The 17,202-nt window shown below is 42.4% G+C and overlaps 1 protein-coding gene across 2 annotated transcripts in view; it reads left to right on the top strand.

The window, feature by feature from the left end:
• DMRT1 (doublesex and mab-3 related transcription factor 1) overlaps window positions 1–17,202 on the top strand; it is a 96,210-nt gene that overhangs the window by 41,300 nt on the left and 37,708 nt on the right. The window contains exon 4 of one of the 2 annotated variants that reach the window (XM_061425442.1): window positions 13,416–13,563. In XM_061425442.1, coding sequence (XP_061281426.1) covers window positions 13,416–13,563 — 148 coding nt within the window. The remainder of the gene's footprint in view (window positions 1–13,415; window positions 13,564–17,202) is intronic. The other variant, XM_061425443.1, reaches the window with a different exon arrangement.

Genomic DNA, 17,202 nt, shown 5'->3' with positions numbered 1-17,202 from the left:
CCAGAGGTGGGGGTGAGGGATAGCCAGCCAAGGCTTAAACCTGACTCCCACTCCCAGGGAGACAAGTATAATTAACCATTAATTAAGCCATTGATTTTTGAAATTTCTAAACTTATGAGAACAGTATATCAAGGAGAAGGTAGTAGAATGAGAATCTACTTCAGTTGTGAAGATGAAATAGAATTCAGATCAATTGTGTGCCCACGTCAGCCCTGTAAATTGCACTATCAGGCCCCCGGGATAGTGTGCATCTGGTCACATCAGACTCCTGACTGACTGGCTAAGAAAGGGGAAGTGGCTCCCTGAGGAACACAGCCCCAATCCTGGGCCTTTCTCTGGGTGAGGTGCTCTCTCTGCAGACACTCCGGCGATCCACTGGGCTTCCACTCCAGTCCCATCACCCGCTTCCCTGGCTTCTCTTTTTAGAGCGAAGTGGGATCTGGCCACTATTTGTTGGTGAGCAGACACTGACAGTCTTTTTCTTCTGGAAAGAAAAACTTACGAGTTTTCAAGCACACAGAAGTGGAATCAGCAGGACCACTTTCAGTTTAAAACATGTAATTTCTTTCCTCAGGAAAAGGAAATTAGATGTGGTATTTGCCGATCTAACCACCCTAATTTGATTTTTAAAGGGGGATTACAGAGACATACATTTCTGTTGATACTCTGCTGATGTGGTGTATTTATTTTGTATCAGGGCACTTGTGTGCACTCTGTAATTCTAATAATTTTATAGGTGCTTATTTTAGGATTTCTAGATTAGACAGTCATTTCATAGAAAGATATTGATAATGACATTTTTCTTCCCCCTAAATACCTCCAGATGTAATTTATGTTCTTAATGCGTTATTCACTTTAGATACCAGTGGTGGACAGCGGGTGCCAGCTTGTTCTTTATTTTACTGGAAATGTATTTTGTGGTTCACTGTCTTGAATGCAGGCTGTTGCTAGTGCTGGTTTACAAAGAAATGAGGAAAACTGAGACAAGGGGGTTTCTCTAACACCTAAATTATTCAGTTGTTTTTGTTGAGACCTTCCCTTTCCAACTTTTTTTTTTAATGTTATGAGGATTCCTTTTTTTTTTTTCTATAAATGCCCTTCCTCAGCAATGTAAGAAGCTGGAGGCTCTGCCCCTGTCTTTCCCACCCCTGTTTTAAAAAGCTGTACTGGTCTGAAGTCCAGAGAGGGTCTGGAAGCCCTGTACCAGCGTTGTGTCACCATGACAGCCGCAGAGCTCTTCAGGGTCTTCCGTATGCTGTCTCTGACAGTTGTCTCAACCTCCTTCCAGATCTTTTCCTATCTCTTTATCTCGGCCCTGTGAATGCGCTTATGTTAGTTTGGCATTGTTGTGAGGCTCTCACATGCACCTCAAGTAGATCCTGCTTTCTGGGACATGGGGCTTGGGCTTCCTAGTTCAGAAGACCAGCCTTGGAGAATCTTCTGTTTGAACTTAAAAGTCATTTCGGACCCCTGGAAGTTTAAAGCAGTGAAGCAAAGATGTCAGGCTTCCCCAGGTTTGGGGTCACATTGCCTCTACTATGAACTTTCCCTTGAATGGACTATCTGGTCTTAGCGACATCTGTTATTTTCAATTCTGAAACAATTCCTCATTAGATTGTTCTCATTCAGGGAGAAACAGTAAACCCAGCTTTCTTGGACCTTTACGTCATATTCCTACTCCTCCTGTCAGTCAGGCTTGTGGGGCAGCAGTAGGCCCGTGTGTCTAGAAACAGTCCTGTCTCTCTGTTTCTAAACCACCTTCTCACTGGTGTGTGTTTCCACAGAGGAATTGCTGTGCTGTCTCATTAGATAGGAACAAACTGGGATCGTGACAGGCACCACCTGGCCTTCATCACACTTGTCCTGAAAGGAGTGGTGGTTCTCTCGCACAGGTTGTGAACGATGTGCTTTGCTCTTGCTCCTGCAGGAGGGCCAGTGTTGTAAGAGCTGGTGCCGGTGGTGGCAGTATTTCTGCTGGCTCCTGGTCTGGAACCAAAGCTGAGGGAGGGTAGTGGTAATTTAGAAATTGAGCTCATTCATGGTGAGAGATGGGGCTGAGGAATGTTCCTTCACTGCAGCGCGACAGCAGGAGAGTCATTTCACAGAGTATTTGGTTAAAAACATCTGGATTACAGAGGAAAGTGGAACTGGCCTCTGGAAACCGCAGGCACTTTTCGAAGGCAGCTCTGAGTCAGAGAGGACCTTGGGGAGGGGCTGGGCCCCGGCCGTGCTACCGATTGTTTCTCAGCCTGGCTGAGGCGGTCCAGTAGCATCCTAGGAAATCCAGATGGAGGGTGACCTCGGATTCTTAGGGACCTTTGGGAGACCCCCAGTAAATCTTGGGCCATCCTGCAGGTTCACTTCCATTCTGACATGAGTCCAGTTTAATCTGAACTGAGTTGGGAAACCCTGGAAAGGGCTCATCTACTCCAGGGACTACCACACCATTTACTAGAGGCAGAAAGAAAGACATTATCTGTCTGTTGTGAGATTGTGTCTCATCTCTGACACAATAGCATTGGGTTAGTAAATAATACAGTCATTTGGGAATTCTGTAATCTGTTTGAAAATTAGATAATTAGATCACAGTTTTTAAAAAGCTTTTAGATTTGATTTAGTTGAGCTCATGGCCAAAACCTCGTCTATTTACATTTGCCATTTTAGCTTACTTTTTTCCTAAGTAGATGTCAATAAGATATAAAATTAGTTGCTTTTCAGAAAGTTTTAAGTATGTGCATGAGTGAGTCTCCTATTTCTCAGGAGTCCATATTTCTGTGTCCTGGTAAGTGGCCCTCATTAGTTGGATAAAGACCAAAATAAGGGAATGCATAAATAGAGGCTGATTTGCCCTATTTTTTGGAGCTATATTAGGAATATAGTAGCAGAAAAACAAAAAGAATATAGTCATGAGAAATCTCCATCCTGTTTCAGAGCGTGTATAAGGAACTCCTCTGTGTGTTCATCATTAATTCGTTGAGTGCAGGCTCCATGCCTAGCCCTGTGCTGCACTGTCCCTTCCAGGGCCACCTCACGGTGGGTAGATGAGGAAGGACACATGCAGCTCTCTGATCTCTGTGTGGTCAGAGTCTGGAGGTGCCCAGGGGCTGTGCTGCCCTGTGGAAAGGTGGGTTCTGTGCAGTGCTGTGCCCGTGCGTGGGGCCAGGCGGGGTGAGGACAAGTATTTTATCACTGCTCTTGTTTGGAATTGCCCCTGCTTGATGATAATTAGAAGCAGGTTGACTTAGTTTTATTGTTGTAAAAAGTGCTCTACAGAGAGTGTACCCCTGGGTACCTGCCTGTACCCAGGACAGATTGCTCTCAGCACCTCCTCCTTGGGATACCCTGACCCTGAGGCAGTTCCTTGAGATGCACAACCTCCTGGGAGCAGGGTTCATAGAAAGACCAAGGAACAGAGGAAAAGGGATTATCTTTTCATTTTATGTTTTCATTTTTCTTCCTTTTTTCATCACAGTTCTTTTCAAAAACATTCTTTTTGGTGATTCTTAGCCAATACTGGGAGAAGGAAGGCAGATGTAATCATTTTGATGTCTTGGGTAATGGTATGCAACCAAAAAATGGGAAGGCGTGTTTTCTCTGTCTCTCTCCCCATTTAATAGTGTCAGTGTAGTCTCTTGTTGGTTTTTCAACTTTTTAAAATGTGAATAGTAGAAACATTTCAGACAATACATTTTTCTTTCAAATATTAAGCATTTATATACTTAAAATAACTTGTGAAGTATGTAGTGGGCAGAATTTTGTCTCCCTCTTTTACTAGGTCCCTGACACCTGTGAAAGGGCTCAGTTCTGTGCTAAAAGGCCCAACAGAGGGTCCTTGGATGTTAGCGCTGCCCTGCACAGAGGCCCCCAAAGCAGGAGGCCTGGGGGTGGGGGTGTGACAGGACAGTTACTGGACTGGCCGGCCAGGCGCCGGACCCTTCCTCCCTGCTGCTGCACTCGGCCCTGAGACCCAGCCTTGTCGGGGACTGGTATCCCCTCTGTGGGTGGAGGAACAGAGGCTCAGGGACATGAAGTAACCTGCCATGTCACAGGCTGGCAAGTCGGGGGCTGGAGTTGGAACCCTGGTTTGCCTGGCTGAGTGCACAAGTGCCCTTGTATCTCTGCCCTCCTCATGGGGCAGCACACATTCCTTGGTTTTCCTGGTATGAAACCATGAGGGGTTATATTACATCTTATGATGTAAGGTATTGTAAGATATACTATCTTATATAATGTTTTCAGAGACTTGACATGTGAGGTAATAGGAGAGTCCCAGTATTGACAGTATTAACCACATCTAGATTTCTCTCTCTCACCTACACTCTAGTCACTCGGTGTCACTTGGTCACTTTGAGGTGGGCTCCCATTGTGGGTCTGGAATGGGAAGTGCCTTTCCGTGCCCCTGACCCACCATGAACTGGGTGTGGTGCCCATCAGCGCTCACCAGCCTGTGTTCCAGTTTTTGATGCCAGTTCGGGTAAAGGACAGGCACACATGTGCTCACACTGGGAAGGTGGCCCCAGACAGGCTCACCTCGCCCTACAAGCAGTCTGTCATGCTCAGTGCTCATCAGATGCCCTTCACACTGCTGATTTATGCTAAAAGTATCCTAATGTTTCTGACAGCTCATGTGTGACGTGAATATAATCCATATTTCTTGGAGCAGCTAATCCAAGTGGCTTATTTCCTGATACTGCTGATAGGGCTATATCTCTTGGTGTCGCCGCCATTGAAATTCTGATGGTAACATATTGTTTGTGGGTCACCAGTTTTGTCTAAAACAGTAGGTTGGAACAGAGTAGCAAAGGTTAATTAAATTTGTCTATCAAGATGGGGACAGAAATGGATGTCTCTGATACTTCTGGTTCTAAAATCAAAGTTCCTGAATGTTGTGGTTACAGGCATTTTTTTCTTCTAATTTTCAGACTGACTCCCTCCCAAAATGTTTCATATTTGATCTTGGAGCAGTGAAAACATGAAGAGTTATTAAAAGCCAAGGGCAGCGAGTAGGCCTTTATAATAGGCAGATTATATATTATATTATAAACCTATTATATGTTATAATTACATATTATATATGTTATATATTTAATAGATACATAATTATAATTGCATATTATATAATAAATATAAAAGATATATTTAACATGTGTTTAAATTTTAATATATTTATATAATTGTATATTATACATATTTCACTTAAATATATTTAAGTATATAATAGATTATATATCATAATAGGCCTTCGTTTAGAATGGGAAAGGTGGCCTAGTTTAGCAGAGATGCTTCCGAGGCCCACTTGCCTTGCATGCTGCCTTCTCTGCCTAATCCCTTTGTGAATGGAACCAGGTTTGTTGATGTCTCTGAGCAGTTTCTTCCTGCGTTCATGATGATTACATTATGAGGACTCAAGTATCTGGTTTCCATCCCCCCAGCTGTGAGGTATTGCCAGTTACATTTCTCTGGAAGGTTTCATTAAGGATGTCACCATTCCGAAGCCCCCTCCACCTGTCTACAGAGGCGTATGCAATGCTTTGAGAGCCTTCCATGTTAGAGAAAGTGGAGCGTACTGTGTCTTGATAGTTATTAAGAGAAATTTAAAAATACAAACCAGCTCTTTCACTGAAGCTGTTTCCTGTTGGCTTTTATGTGAACAATGCTTGCATTTCTGCCTGTCTCTGTATGACTTTGGTTGGAAAGTCAGGGTTTGTGGTTTTCGATTTGTGAATGAGACAAATACAAGTTTTCTAGCTCTAAAGGAGCTAGAAAATCCTGTGTAAGTTTGTGGTTTAGGAAAAATGAGGAAAGCGCTGGGCTGGTCCCAGAGGCTGGTTCCAAATGAACCCCCCTTCTCTTTTGTTAACCCCGGAAATGCATAAAACCCTTCCAGTTCCCAGGAAAAGGAGTCGTTTCCAGAATTTTGTTTTTTCTTACTATGTACCTGTTTTTAAAGGTCCTTATTTCCCTTCACCTAATTCTTACACCAGTATCTTTCAGACATTTTAGACCAAGATCCACAGTAAGAAATGTTTTATCTTGTGATCCAGTATATATTTGTACCTACATACAAACACAAAATTAAAATTTCATAAAATAGCTCTTTCCATATTGTATGCAGTAAATTCTCATATTTCTGTTTAACTTTGTTTTATTTCATTACTTTTCATACTGTTTTTAAAAATATATATTTGCTGATTGCAGCAGCTGAAATATTTGGGGCCCATTGTGCTGGTGGTAAAGAAGCCGTCTGCCAATGCAGGAAACACAAGAGATGTGGGTTTGATCCTTTGGTCAGGACTATCCCCTGGAGGAGGACATGGCAACCCACTCCAGTATTCTTGCCTGGAGAAGCCCATGGACGGTGGGCTACAGGTGGGCTCTGGTCCATGGGTTGCAGAGAGACATGACTGAGCAACTAAGCATGCACGCACAAAGGGTCACTGTGTAAGGGAGTAAACTGCTGTCTGTACCGCGGATGCTGATGGGAAAACAACCAACTGAGCAACACAAGTTCTGGCAGATTAACTTGGATTTTTGTAAATGGGGGGATAGTCACATCTTTTCTTTTTTTACTAAGGACAATCAAAATGGAGTGCTAATAAGTGCAGTTGTAATCTGGTTTAAGATGCAATTCCCATCTTCTAAAGTTTATAAAATGACGTGAATTCCTATTCTATGTCTTCTCCAGAGTTTATGTTTTTCCCTTGGTTCATCGTATGGTGTTTTTATGTTTTAAAATCTCTGTTATTAGTCCTGCCTGGAATTTAGCTGCTTTTCGTGTGTCCTTTTTGAAGAGCTCGCCCACATAAGTTCTGTTTTGTTTTAGCAGGTGTCATAGCTTTACCATGTGCTTTAGCAAGTTTGAAACTTTGGGCAACATGGGGGTTACAATTTCCAACACTTTAGATTTATCATTTCTTAAATTATTTGTCCTCTCTACTATATTGCATACACATGCTTTCTCTCTGCGTTTTCCCCCTCCCATCTCCTCTCAGGAGGAAGAGCGTCTCTTCCATTTCTGGACAACTGTTCTTAGGTTCTCCAGTATCTAAGTGCCGACCCTCAAGCACAGCTCCTTCCCACATTAAAGGAGTGCCCGGGGCCAGGGGCCTGAGTCCTCACAGGCCAGTCTCCCTGTTTCCTTTTCACTTCCTGGCTTTAGGGAGGGAAGTAGCAGGCACTCCATAATGTAGAACCTTAGAGAAAGCAAGGTGGGCCCTGCAGAGGAGGTTAACTCCTAATAAAGTCAGGAGAGAGAACTAACTTCCAGGGAAGCAAAAAGGGAGGAACGGAGTGTGGCTGTGGGGAGTCTGCTTGTGGCGCTGACTCAGCTTTGGGCTGGTTGATATTTCTGAACTGGTAATCTCTGAACTGTGTGTATAACAGCAATCATATAAAAATAACTCCTTCCAGACATGATGTGTGGGGTCTGAGAGGATAAATCAGGTGCCTATTTAAGAAGGTGGCAGTTGCCTCTCAGGGGAAGCACCTGGCCTAGATAAGGTCCCTGGACTAGGAAGACACTCAGTGTGTGATCAGGCATCCCATTCAAATAGTTTGAAAAGAAGCTTCTGTTAAAACTAAAGGAATCCAGGCCTCCCTGGTGGCTCAGTGGTATAGAATCCACCTGCCATTGCAGGAGACACAGGTTCAGTTTCTGACCCGGAAAGACCTCACATGCCATGGAGCACCTAAGCACGTGTACCACAGCTATTGAGCCTGCGCTCTAGAGCCCACGGACTGCAGCTGCTGAGCCCGCATGCTGCAGCCTGAAGCCCACACACCCTGGAGCCTGCGCTTTGTAACGAGAGAAGCCCGGGCACCGTAACAAAGAGTAGCCCCAGTAGCTGCACCTAGAGGAAAGCCCTTTCAGCAGTGAGGACTCAACACAGCCAAAAATAAATAAATACAATTATTATTTAAAAGAAAATAAAGAAATCCTTTAATGGGGGCAAAAGTCAGCCCTAACATCCACTCTTAACCTCACCAGAAGACCTATAATTTCAGCATGTGAAGCTTTCTTTTGTAGAAATTTTTCTATTCCTAAAACCAAAGGTTTTGCAATTAGGATTATTCATTTTATTTATGAATGACTGAAATATTTAATGTATCACATTAAATGGAAAATGGTCACATACAATTAAAATATTATATAAACACTTTGAGACTATTAATATAAAGTACTAAAGCAAATACAGTCATATTTGTGCATCTTAAAATTACAGAGCTGGGGTCTTAGCTTTGTATGCTATAACAATCCTATTTTCTTTTTTTAAGATTTAGTTATTTTAATTGGAGGCTAATTACTTTACAGTATTGTGGTGGTTTTTGTCATACATTGACATGAATCATCCATGGCTGTACATGTGCCCCACCATCTTGAACCCCCCCCTCCTTGCAATTAGGATTATTAACCTATACAGTCACTCTTCTTACAAAGACCATTCCCTTTCTTCACCAACTCTAATTCTGTGCAGTCAGCCCTTCTTGACATAAACTAGACCAGTACTTGGTCTTGAGGAATCTCTTTTAGTCGGTCCCTGGATGGAGTGTTTGGTTCAGTGGGAGACCAGACTCTTCCTATTTGAAGTGTTAATAGACCACCAGTGACTAGTATTTAGGATTTTTTTTTTTTTTAAGGAAGTGGGGTCTAACATTTTTACATTCTGTTGGGATTTTATTGTTATTATTTAGAAAAAGGGTGACTGAGGTATATAAGAAGGAAACCTATGCTTCTGATTTACTGCGCTGTATGTTCTCAACAGTTTAATAAAATAAAACCCAAAGCTCTTAGGTTTTCCTCCAGGTTTAATACTAATACCGTGCATGTTCTCCGCCAGCCCAGCTCCTATCTGTAGGTCATATTCTGGTTCAGAGGCCTGGGGTGGGTAATAAGATTATAAAACATGCCTGTTGCTTGCCAGTTACCACATGCTAATAATAATAGTAGCCATAATTCACTGGAATCCAGGACTTTTAGGTTTTACTTGGTTTGTTTGTTTAAAGGAATAAAAAAATAAAATCTTGAGGAGAAACAGGGAGCATTGCATAAACGAAAGAAAAAGTGCATCCTTTCAGCAGAGCTGAACATACCTTTGGTTTGTGAGCACCTTGTGTCCTTCAGTAGAACTCGCTGTTTTACTGGAGGTGAGGAGCTGAGGACAGGGGGTGGTGTTAGGTTAGTGTAAAGCAAGGCTTCTCAAGCTTGGGGGCATCAAAGCGGCTGGACAGTTCTGTGCTGTGAGGCTGCCCTGTGCACAGGAGGGCTGCCTCTGCTCTCTAGAGGCCAGTAGCAACACTCGTCGCAGTGTGACAATTAAAAGTGTCTCCAGAAGTTGCTAAATGTCCCCAGGGGAAACGTTTCCCCAAACTGAGTACTGCTGGTTTAAAGTAAAACAGAGTGTTTCAGAGGTTTCCTTATTTACCTGTTTTTGTCTCACCTAGAGTTGCAGACTGTGATTTTTTTTTTTTTTTTTTTTTAAGGAGGAAGTTAGACGTGATCTTGAGTTTTAAATCGCATCTTTCCATGCTGTTTTCTGGACTTTTCTGGGTGAATCACGACTCAGTTTTAACTTCATGTTGCAGAGGTTTACATGTGCAGTTAGAAATGCGTCGACCCGGCTCTCTTGCTTATGTCCAGGTTGTCACATGGATGGGTATTTGTAGATTATTCCTCTAGGAGCAGGTGAAGTGACTGGGGACCTCAGTAAGTTCACATTTTAATAACCTCAGGTGGAGTCTGACCCTTTGTATCTTTTCCGTCTTTTGTAGCTCAGTTTTCTGGGAATTCACTGGAGAAATCAAAAGTCTGAGTTCAAAACCTATTTCTAAATAATCCTTGTTATTTGATGCTTTCTTTTTTAGTTTTTTACATTAAAAGTTATTTTTAATCGGAGGATAATTGCTTTGCAATATTGTGTTGGCTTCTGCCATTCGGCGTCATGAATCAGCCCTAAGTACACACATGTGCACGCCCTCTTGAAGCTCCCCTCCCCACTGCACCCCTCTAGGCTGTCACCCAGTGCTGAGTGGAGCTCCCTGTGTTGCACAGCAGCTTCCCAGCGGTTGTGCGTCTTACATATGATGACATATATGATGCTTTCTGAAAACATGGAAAAGGAATTAAGGAAAAACAAACACCTGAATGGATTTTGAAATTGTGTTTGTTTCAAGATTTAGTTGAAAGGAAAAAGAAATCCATGGTTTATCTGAATCTCTTTTCAAATATTATACACATTGGGATTGGCAGCAGTTGGTCAGTCTGTTTGTCAGACTTAACCTTTTGTATTTTTTACTGGATACTGGGGATTTCATACTTCTCTGGGTGTGGGAAATACGTAGGTAATCCTAGAACACAGGTGTCACAGTGGATTTACCTGGAGAGCTTTGAAAAAACCCAGGGCCCAGGCCACATCCCAGACCATTGAAATCTGATGCTCTAGGGGTGGAACCAAGGCTTAGATGCTGGGTCTTCAGCCTCCCTGAATTCTAGTGGGAGTAAGGTTGAGGACTAGGGTACATTTTTATAAATAAAATTTTACTGGAACATAGCCATGCCCATTCATTTCCTGATTTTCTAGAGACCCCGTGGCTTGCAAAGCCTGAAGATATTTACTCTTTGGCCGTTTACCAGAAAACACTTGCTGACTCCTGCTCTAGTGAAAATTTTTTTAAAAAGCTTTACAGTAAAATTCGTAGTAAAAGAACAAGATTTGGTACTTTGCAGAGCCTTCAGGGTCAAATTCCATCAGGGTTTTTTTAATATATAATTTTATTTATTATTTTTTGGCCGTGCTGGGTCTCTGTTGCTGCGTTTGGGCTTTTCTCTAGCTGTGGCGCTTGGGCTTCTCACTGCGGTGGTTTCTTATCCTGCAGAGGATGGGCTCTGGGGCTTCAGCAGTTGTGGCCAGTGGGCTCTACAGCACAGGCTCAATAGTGGTGCACCGGCTTAGTTGCTCCAAGGCATGTGGGATCTTCCCCCATCAGGGAGCAAACTCCTGTCTCCTGCATTGGCAGGCGGATTCTCTACCACTGAGCCACCAGGGAAGCCCTGTCAGTTTTTTTGTACATGGGAAAAACAGAAAATCGTTTTCCCTGAAGAGCTGACTGTAAGATATTGTGAAACTGGAAGAAAAGGTGCCCAACTCCCACCCAGAGTGGGAGACTCCATGGGTTACATTAGGGCACTGAACTTAAAAGTCTACTCTTGGTTTCTAATTCAGCATGTTCATTACTTAGGCTCTGTGTTTGACTTGACACAGGGCTATAGAGGCAAAAATGGCTCTTTAATGTAAGGTGTGTTGGAGATTGTTATCCCGCTGCAGCAATTCTAGATGACAGCAGACCCCTGAAGGAAATCCTTTAGTTCTGGAGAATTTCATATATAAAAAGAAAAAGAATGAAAAAATTTAACTGCTTTTTACATCATCCCATCTTCTCTCAGTTCAGGTAGAAAGTTGATGGCTGTAAACCTTTGGTCTTTCTTTGGGCACAGTCCCTATGGGCTGCAAACAGGAGAGAAAGGATCCTTTATTTTAGTCCCTTGAGCAGAATTGGCATCTCCTGATTGAGACGCTGATTGAGAGCATGTCACTCTGGGAGGCCCCACCCCACACTTACTGAGTCAGAGTCTACTTTTTAACAGGATCCCCAGGCTGTTTGAATACACATTAAGAGAGCCCTGGGAAGCACTAGTCTTAATTGATAACTGTGTCCGTGCAGTCAACTGACCATTGATCCTCACTTTAAATGATTTCATAGCCTCTTAATGGTTTCTGACTTGGAAATAGCCAAAGGGGAAAAACTGTCTGCCTTTAATGACTGAGTCCAAGTACAGCTTGCCTGCCCTCTTATTTAGGAAAGATTTGTATACTGGTAGAAAATGAAAATGAGGTGACAGAGTTAGAAGAAATGCCATTTTATATGTATCAGAAAAGCAAACTAGAAAGGATAAAGGGAACTTGCCAGATAAACTCCACTTGTAGGGAAATAATCAAGTCTTAGCTTCTGCAAGAAGAAATAATCCACGCATATTAGAGCCAGCATCCTCTGGGGAGCAGTAAGGAGTGTCAAAAATGAATGCCTGAAACTTCTAGATTAGCACAGGGAGTTAGGCCTTTCCACCAAGCAAAGCCATAACGTTCAGCCGTACGCATAGCCCTATATCACGTAGGAAATTGTCCAGAATTTAGACATTCATGGAAAATCTTGAGGAAGCCCAGTACCTACTTGTATCCTACCAGGTTCTGCCAAGTTAGTAGTATTTTCTTTATCATCTATCTTTATAAAGATCTGATTGAAAAACATGATTTTTGAAATTAGTTCTTAATTCTTAAACAGAATTGGCTTATCCTTGAACAGTCGCAAATTGTTGACCTTTTAAATAAAGTTAATACCATCTGAATTTAGTTTTTTAAAGGCAGTCTAAGTAATAAGAGTCTAGCTATTGGTCTGGCTGTTCTTTGGTAGATCTGATCCCACGGTTAGTGCTCACTGTCTGTACCAGCCAGGTCTGTGCAGGATTTGAAATAATTCTAGTGTTTGTGAAAGTGGCCAGGAAGAGCTAGGAAAGCGGGAGTGGGAACCCTGGTTAAGCCTGGCGGTTCCATCTCCTTAGATTTGAATGAGCGGTCAGAATGCTACAGGCACTGCTCCTTCCCTAAAAGCTACTTGAGGTCCTCAAGGCAGGGTCTGATTGCCAGGAAAAATTGTGTTAGCTGAGTGTCAGCTGCCACTCCTGCCAGAGGAGCAGCGTTTGCCTGCCTTCTGCCTTCCAGATTTCATGTCCTGTTGGTGGAATCCAAATCACCTCCAGAAGCCTGGAGACAGGAGAGCCTGAGAGCCTCAGCTCCCAGACTTGGTTCCTTGCTGCAGGGAAGAGCACAGGAGGGGACAGGAATGGGCTCTGAGTGACAGTGTCCAGTGTGGCCTCATGTTGAAGATACCAGCTGACTCTCACACAGGGTGTGCTTGTTCTTTTTTTAAACATTCTCTTGATGTGAACACTGAAAAATAATCAAGGGTAAGGTGCCAGTTTTACACATGAGACATGTGAGGGAGTGAAATATTATTTCACATTTTAAATAACTTGTTCCTGATCAGACATGCTGGTCAGTGTTACAGGGGTTGTCTTGGTTCACAAGTAGCACGCTCTGATCTAAAAGCACTTACTAGTGCAGCATCCTGTGACCAGTTGGCATCAGAGGGGTACTTTTGAGGGGACCCGGGGATAGAAAAGGCACTCCAGGCTGCACAATTCTAGTATTTTTAGATACTAGAAATAGTGCCCTGGAGGAGCATACTTATTCATGGGTGAGGACACTTCCAACTTTAAGAGATTGTTCTGTTAATTTAAAGAATTGGTTAATTCTTGTAACATGTAACTGTGGCCTCAACATACTCCCTCTTTTTTTCTTAAGCAGATGAAAAACTCGGAGAACCGCCACGCAGTGAGTTCCCAGTACAGGATGCATTCTTACTACCCGCCTCCTTCCTACCTGGGCCAGAGTATGTCCCAGATCTTCACTTTTGAGGACAGCGCCTCTTACTCGGAAGCCAAAGCAAGCGGTAGGTTCCTGGTTACACAGTCTGGATTTGAGGTGGAGGGGATACCTGCTAGCACTGGGTCTCTGGTCCTCTCAAACAGCTTACCAGTTAGCAGCTGTTGGAAAGGCTGTATAAGTATCCTTTAAAGTACTTAGTTATGGAATGGTTTTTGCTTTGGTCGATTCTCAGTATCATGTTTCTCTCTTCTCGGCACATAGAGCGGTGGGAATAAGATAGAGACTCCCATCAGAAGCCACAAATATATTTTCTGGAGGATCAGTATGCAATATCAGGGGCCCTTTAAATGTGGTTAAGTCCTGATATTTTTGGTGGAATGAATCTGTGTGTATTGGAGACTAGTTTTCCAAAACTTTTCCAATGTAAAATTGAAGGTACATTCATCTTTCACAGGGGGAAATAACATAATAAAACATTTTTGAATACAATAGATCTCAGAGTTTATGCAGTAGCAATGCAAATAACTCTGATATAATGGCTTGGAAATAAAAAATGACTGTTTTAACTGACAGAGCACTCTGAAATACGCAATTCCTCAACTTCAGTTTTAACTTTCTCCCCAGTGTTTACACTGTGATGGTAGGTAGATCTTTTATGGCTGCTGTGTTCAGGTCCTATTTTTAAGTTCTTTGTATTTCAGCATCACGTTTTGATCTAGGAAAGTAAGGAGCAGTCACAATTCAGGAATCAGGGCAATAGTGAGTTGGGAGAGAAACCCACTATTAGAACATAACTCTGTACTGGACAAAAGAAGCTGGTTTTCTGGATAGCTTGATTCTCTATAAAGAACTGGCTTCTTTGTAAAATGAGTATTTTGAGAATGAAAATTATAACCATGCTGTGATTTCCAAATTCAGAACAGTGAAGTCTAGAAAATCTGGAAAAGTTACTCTTTATTTTCCATACTAAATTAAAGGGTTTTGTTAGTACAGAATACATAGGTCGAGGGGACTGACAGTGTGAACTATGGAGAGACTGAATCACACATTGTTGATTACACTTTGACTTTTATTAATAATAATTTTTTCAGGAGTGGACAAGCACAATTCTGTTTTATAAATATTCATACTATTTAATATTTGCCCATGTGGTCCTTTTTACATGTTGTGTTTGATTCTGTAATTTGAATTATAAGATCCTTAAGGACAGGGAACGTCTTATATACCTTTTTAGCTGCTGTGATATGTATTTGTTATTCATCAGTTTGAGGGAATGAATGAACAAAGGGATGTGATTTGTAGTAAGTATGATTTGTAAGTAAGCTTGGTCTTTAAGAAGACACCATCTCAAAACAAAAGGTTCAGATTCCTAACTCATTGTTTCAGGAAGCCAGGGCACAATTTAGGAATGAAGCAGTTAAAGAAATGTTTGTTCATATAGCAAATTAGGACTGAAACTTACTTTCGAGAAGAAATTGCCTGAGCTGTTTGCTCTAGGAATAATGGGATATTTTTAGAAGCACTGGCATTTCTGGAGACAGAGGTGTAAATTCAGAGCAAGGCAGTAAGACAAAAAGATAAGAGGAAATTTATTAGAGCAGAGAGGAAGGAATTTGGAGAGGTGCAGTAGACATTTGAATTTATGGCAGAAAAGGAAGAGACTCAGAAGGAGAGAGGTTACAGGGGAAAAAAGGGGAAAAAAAGACCAGCCAGCCAGGTGTCCATAGTGAGAGACTGGGTCAATAACACCTAAAATTTCCTAGGACTCTTCTGGCGATACATGTGTTTGAAAGTCTGGTGTGAGGAGACCTCAGGCGTAGCCTTCTGGTCCTCCTCTAACTCACTGATAATTAATCAGGAGGGGCAAGCTTCAGACATGAGGGAGATAGCTAGGAAGAAATGCAGTGGAATCTCAGCAATGTCTGCTTTGAAATGGCCATGGAGAAGGAGAATATGAATTAATAGGAAATCCAAGTCTCAGATTATTTTTTAAAGAAATAATGGTTTTATAACTTCCAAATATCTGGTGTCTTGGGTTTCTACATTGCATGACACTTTTATAAAGCAGGTGGGAAGGGATGGAGAAGGAGAAAGTTAGGATCATTAGGAACACCCTAGGATCATCTCCTGGGGCATCAGTTTTATCGTCGGCACAGATACAAGTGGGGGCCGTTTACGCCCTCTGGTGAGTGGGGTGAGTCTGGTGACAGGATGTGGGGACAGGGATGGGGCATCAAGATAGTCATTTGTGAGAAGGTGGTAGGGGCTGGCTGATTACCAGTTACATTTATCAGTTCTACCAGGTTTGAGTTGAGGTCCTATGGTGGGTTGCATTAACAAATAATGATTTGTAAATAGTATATCAGTTATCCTATGTGGGGACTTATAAGTAATTTGAAAAACAGCCTTTTCAGTAGATTTAATGTTTTGTTTGTAAAGTCTTAAGTATAAATTTATCCACTAAATCCATTTTTCTTTGGTTTCTTTAAAGGTAAGTTTAAACCTCTCTTTGCTATCTAAATACATGTGTCCAAGTTCAAGGTTTTCTTATGGTTTTGGTGAAGATTGTAACATGAAAATGAAATGTAGAGAGGGAAGGAATTACAGAGAAAGTTTTACTTTTGCTGTGTTGCTTCTATGTCCTGAGAAGTATAAGGACATAGGTCAGAAATGGTGAGGCCTTGGTGTGTAAGACTTCGTGAACCATTGCAGGGACTTTGGCTTTTATCTCAAGTAGATGGGAAGCCCCTGGAGGGTTTCCAGCAAAGGGGTGACATGTCTGCCTGTGGTTTTTAAAGATCACTCTGGCTCTTGATTAAGAACAGACTGTAGGGATGCATGGTAAAGGCAGGGAGACCAGCTGGAAGACTGTTGCAGTAATTCTTGCAAAAGATGGCAGTGGCTTAGTCGGGATGGGAGTATGGGAGGGTTGAATTCTAGGTACATTTTGAAGATAGAAACAAAAGATTTGGCGATGCATTTGGGATGTGACATAAAGGGAGAAGTGAAGGATGACTGTAATTTTTGATCTGATCAAGTAGGATCTTGAGGTTTCCACTTACTCGGGTAAAGAAGTCCATGGGAAAAACAAATTTGCAGGAATTAGGAGGTTAATTGTGCACATCTTAAGTGTGCTTCCCTGGTGGCTCAGATGGTAAAAAAATCTGCCTGCAATGCAGGAGACCTGGGTTTAATTCCTGGGTCGGGAAGGTCCCCTGGAGAAGGGAGTGCCTACCCACTCCAGTATTCTTGCCTGGAGACTCCCTCAGAAAGAGGAGCCTGGGAGGCTCCAGTCCATGGGGTTGAAAAGAGTCAGACACGACTGAGTGACTTTCACTCAAGTGTGAGATGTACATAACTCATCCAAGTGGATCTTCAAGTTAGGGGTTGGATGAATGAAGTTGAGGTTGAGGGGAAGTGTCACTGCTGGAAATAAAACTTGAGAGTTCAGTATGTAGGTGTTATTTGAAGTTAATATGGTAGGATCACCTGGAGAAGTGAGTGTAGACAAAGAATAGAGGACCGAGGACTGAGCTTTGAGGCCTGCCAAGGTTGAGAGGTTTGGTAGATGAGCAGGCCCAGCAAAGGGTAGAGCCAGGTAGGTGCCTTCTCCTGCCCATGAGGTAGGATGAAGGTACCTAGGGAGGCAGGGAAAGAAAGCATTTCAGTGAACCAGCTAAATAATGCTGATAGATCAGATGAG

This window comes from Bos javanicus, chromosome 8, assembly GCF_032452875.1.
Source record: "Bos javanicus breed banteng chromosome 8, ARS-OSU_banteng_1.0, whole genome shotgun sequence".
In the NCBI taxonomy this organism is placed as follows: Eukaryota; Metazoa; Chordata; class Mammalia; order Artiodactyla; family Bovidae; genus Bos; species Bos javanicus.
The sequence above is the reverse complement of the archived record's forward strand: the minus strand, read 5'-3'. Positions and strand labels throughout refer to the sequence as shown.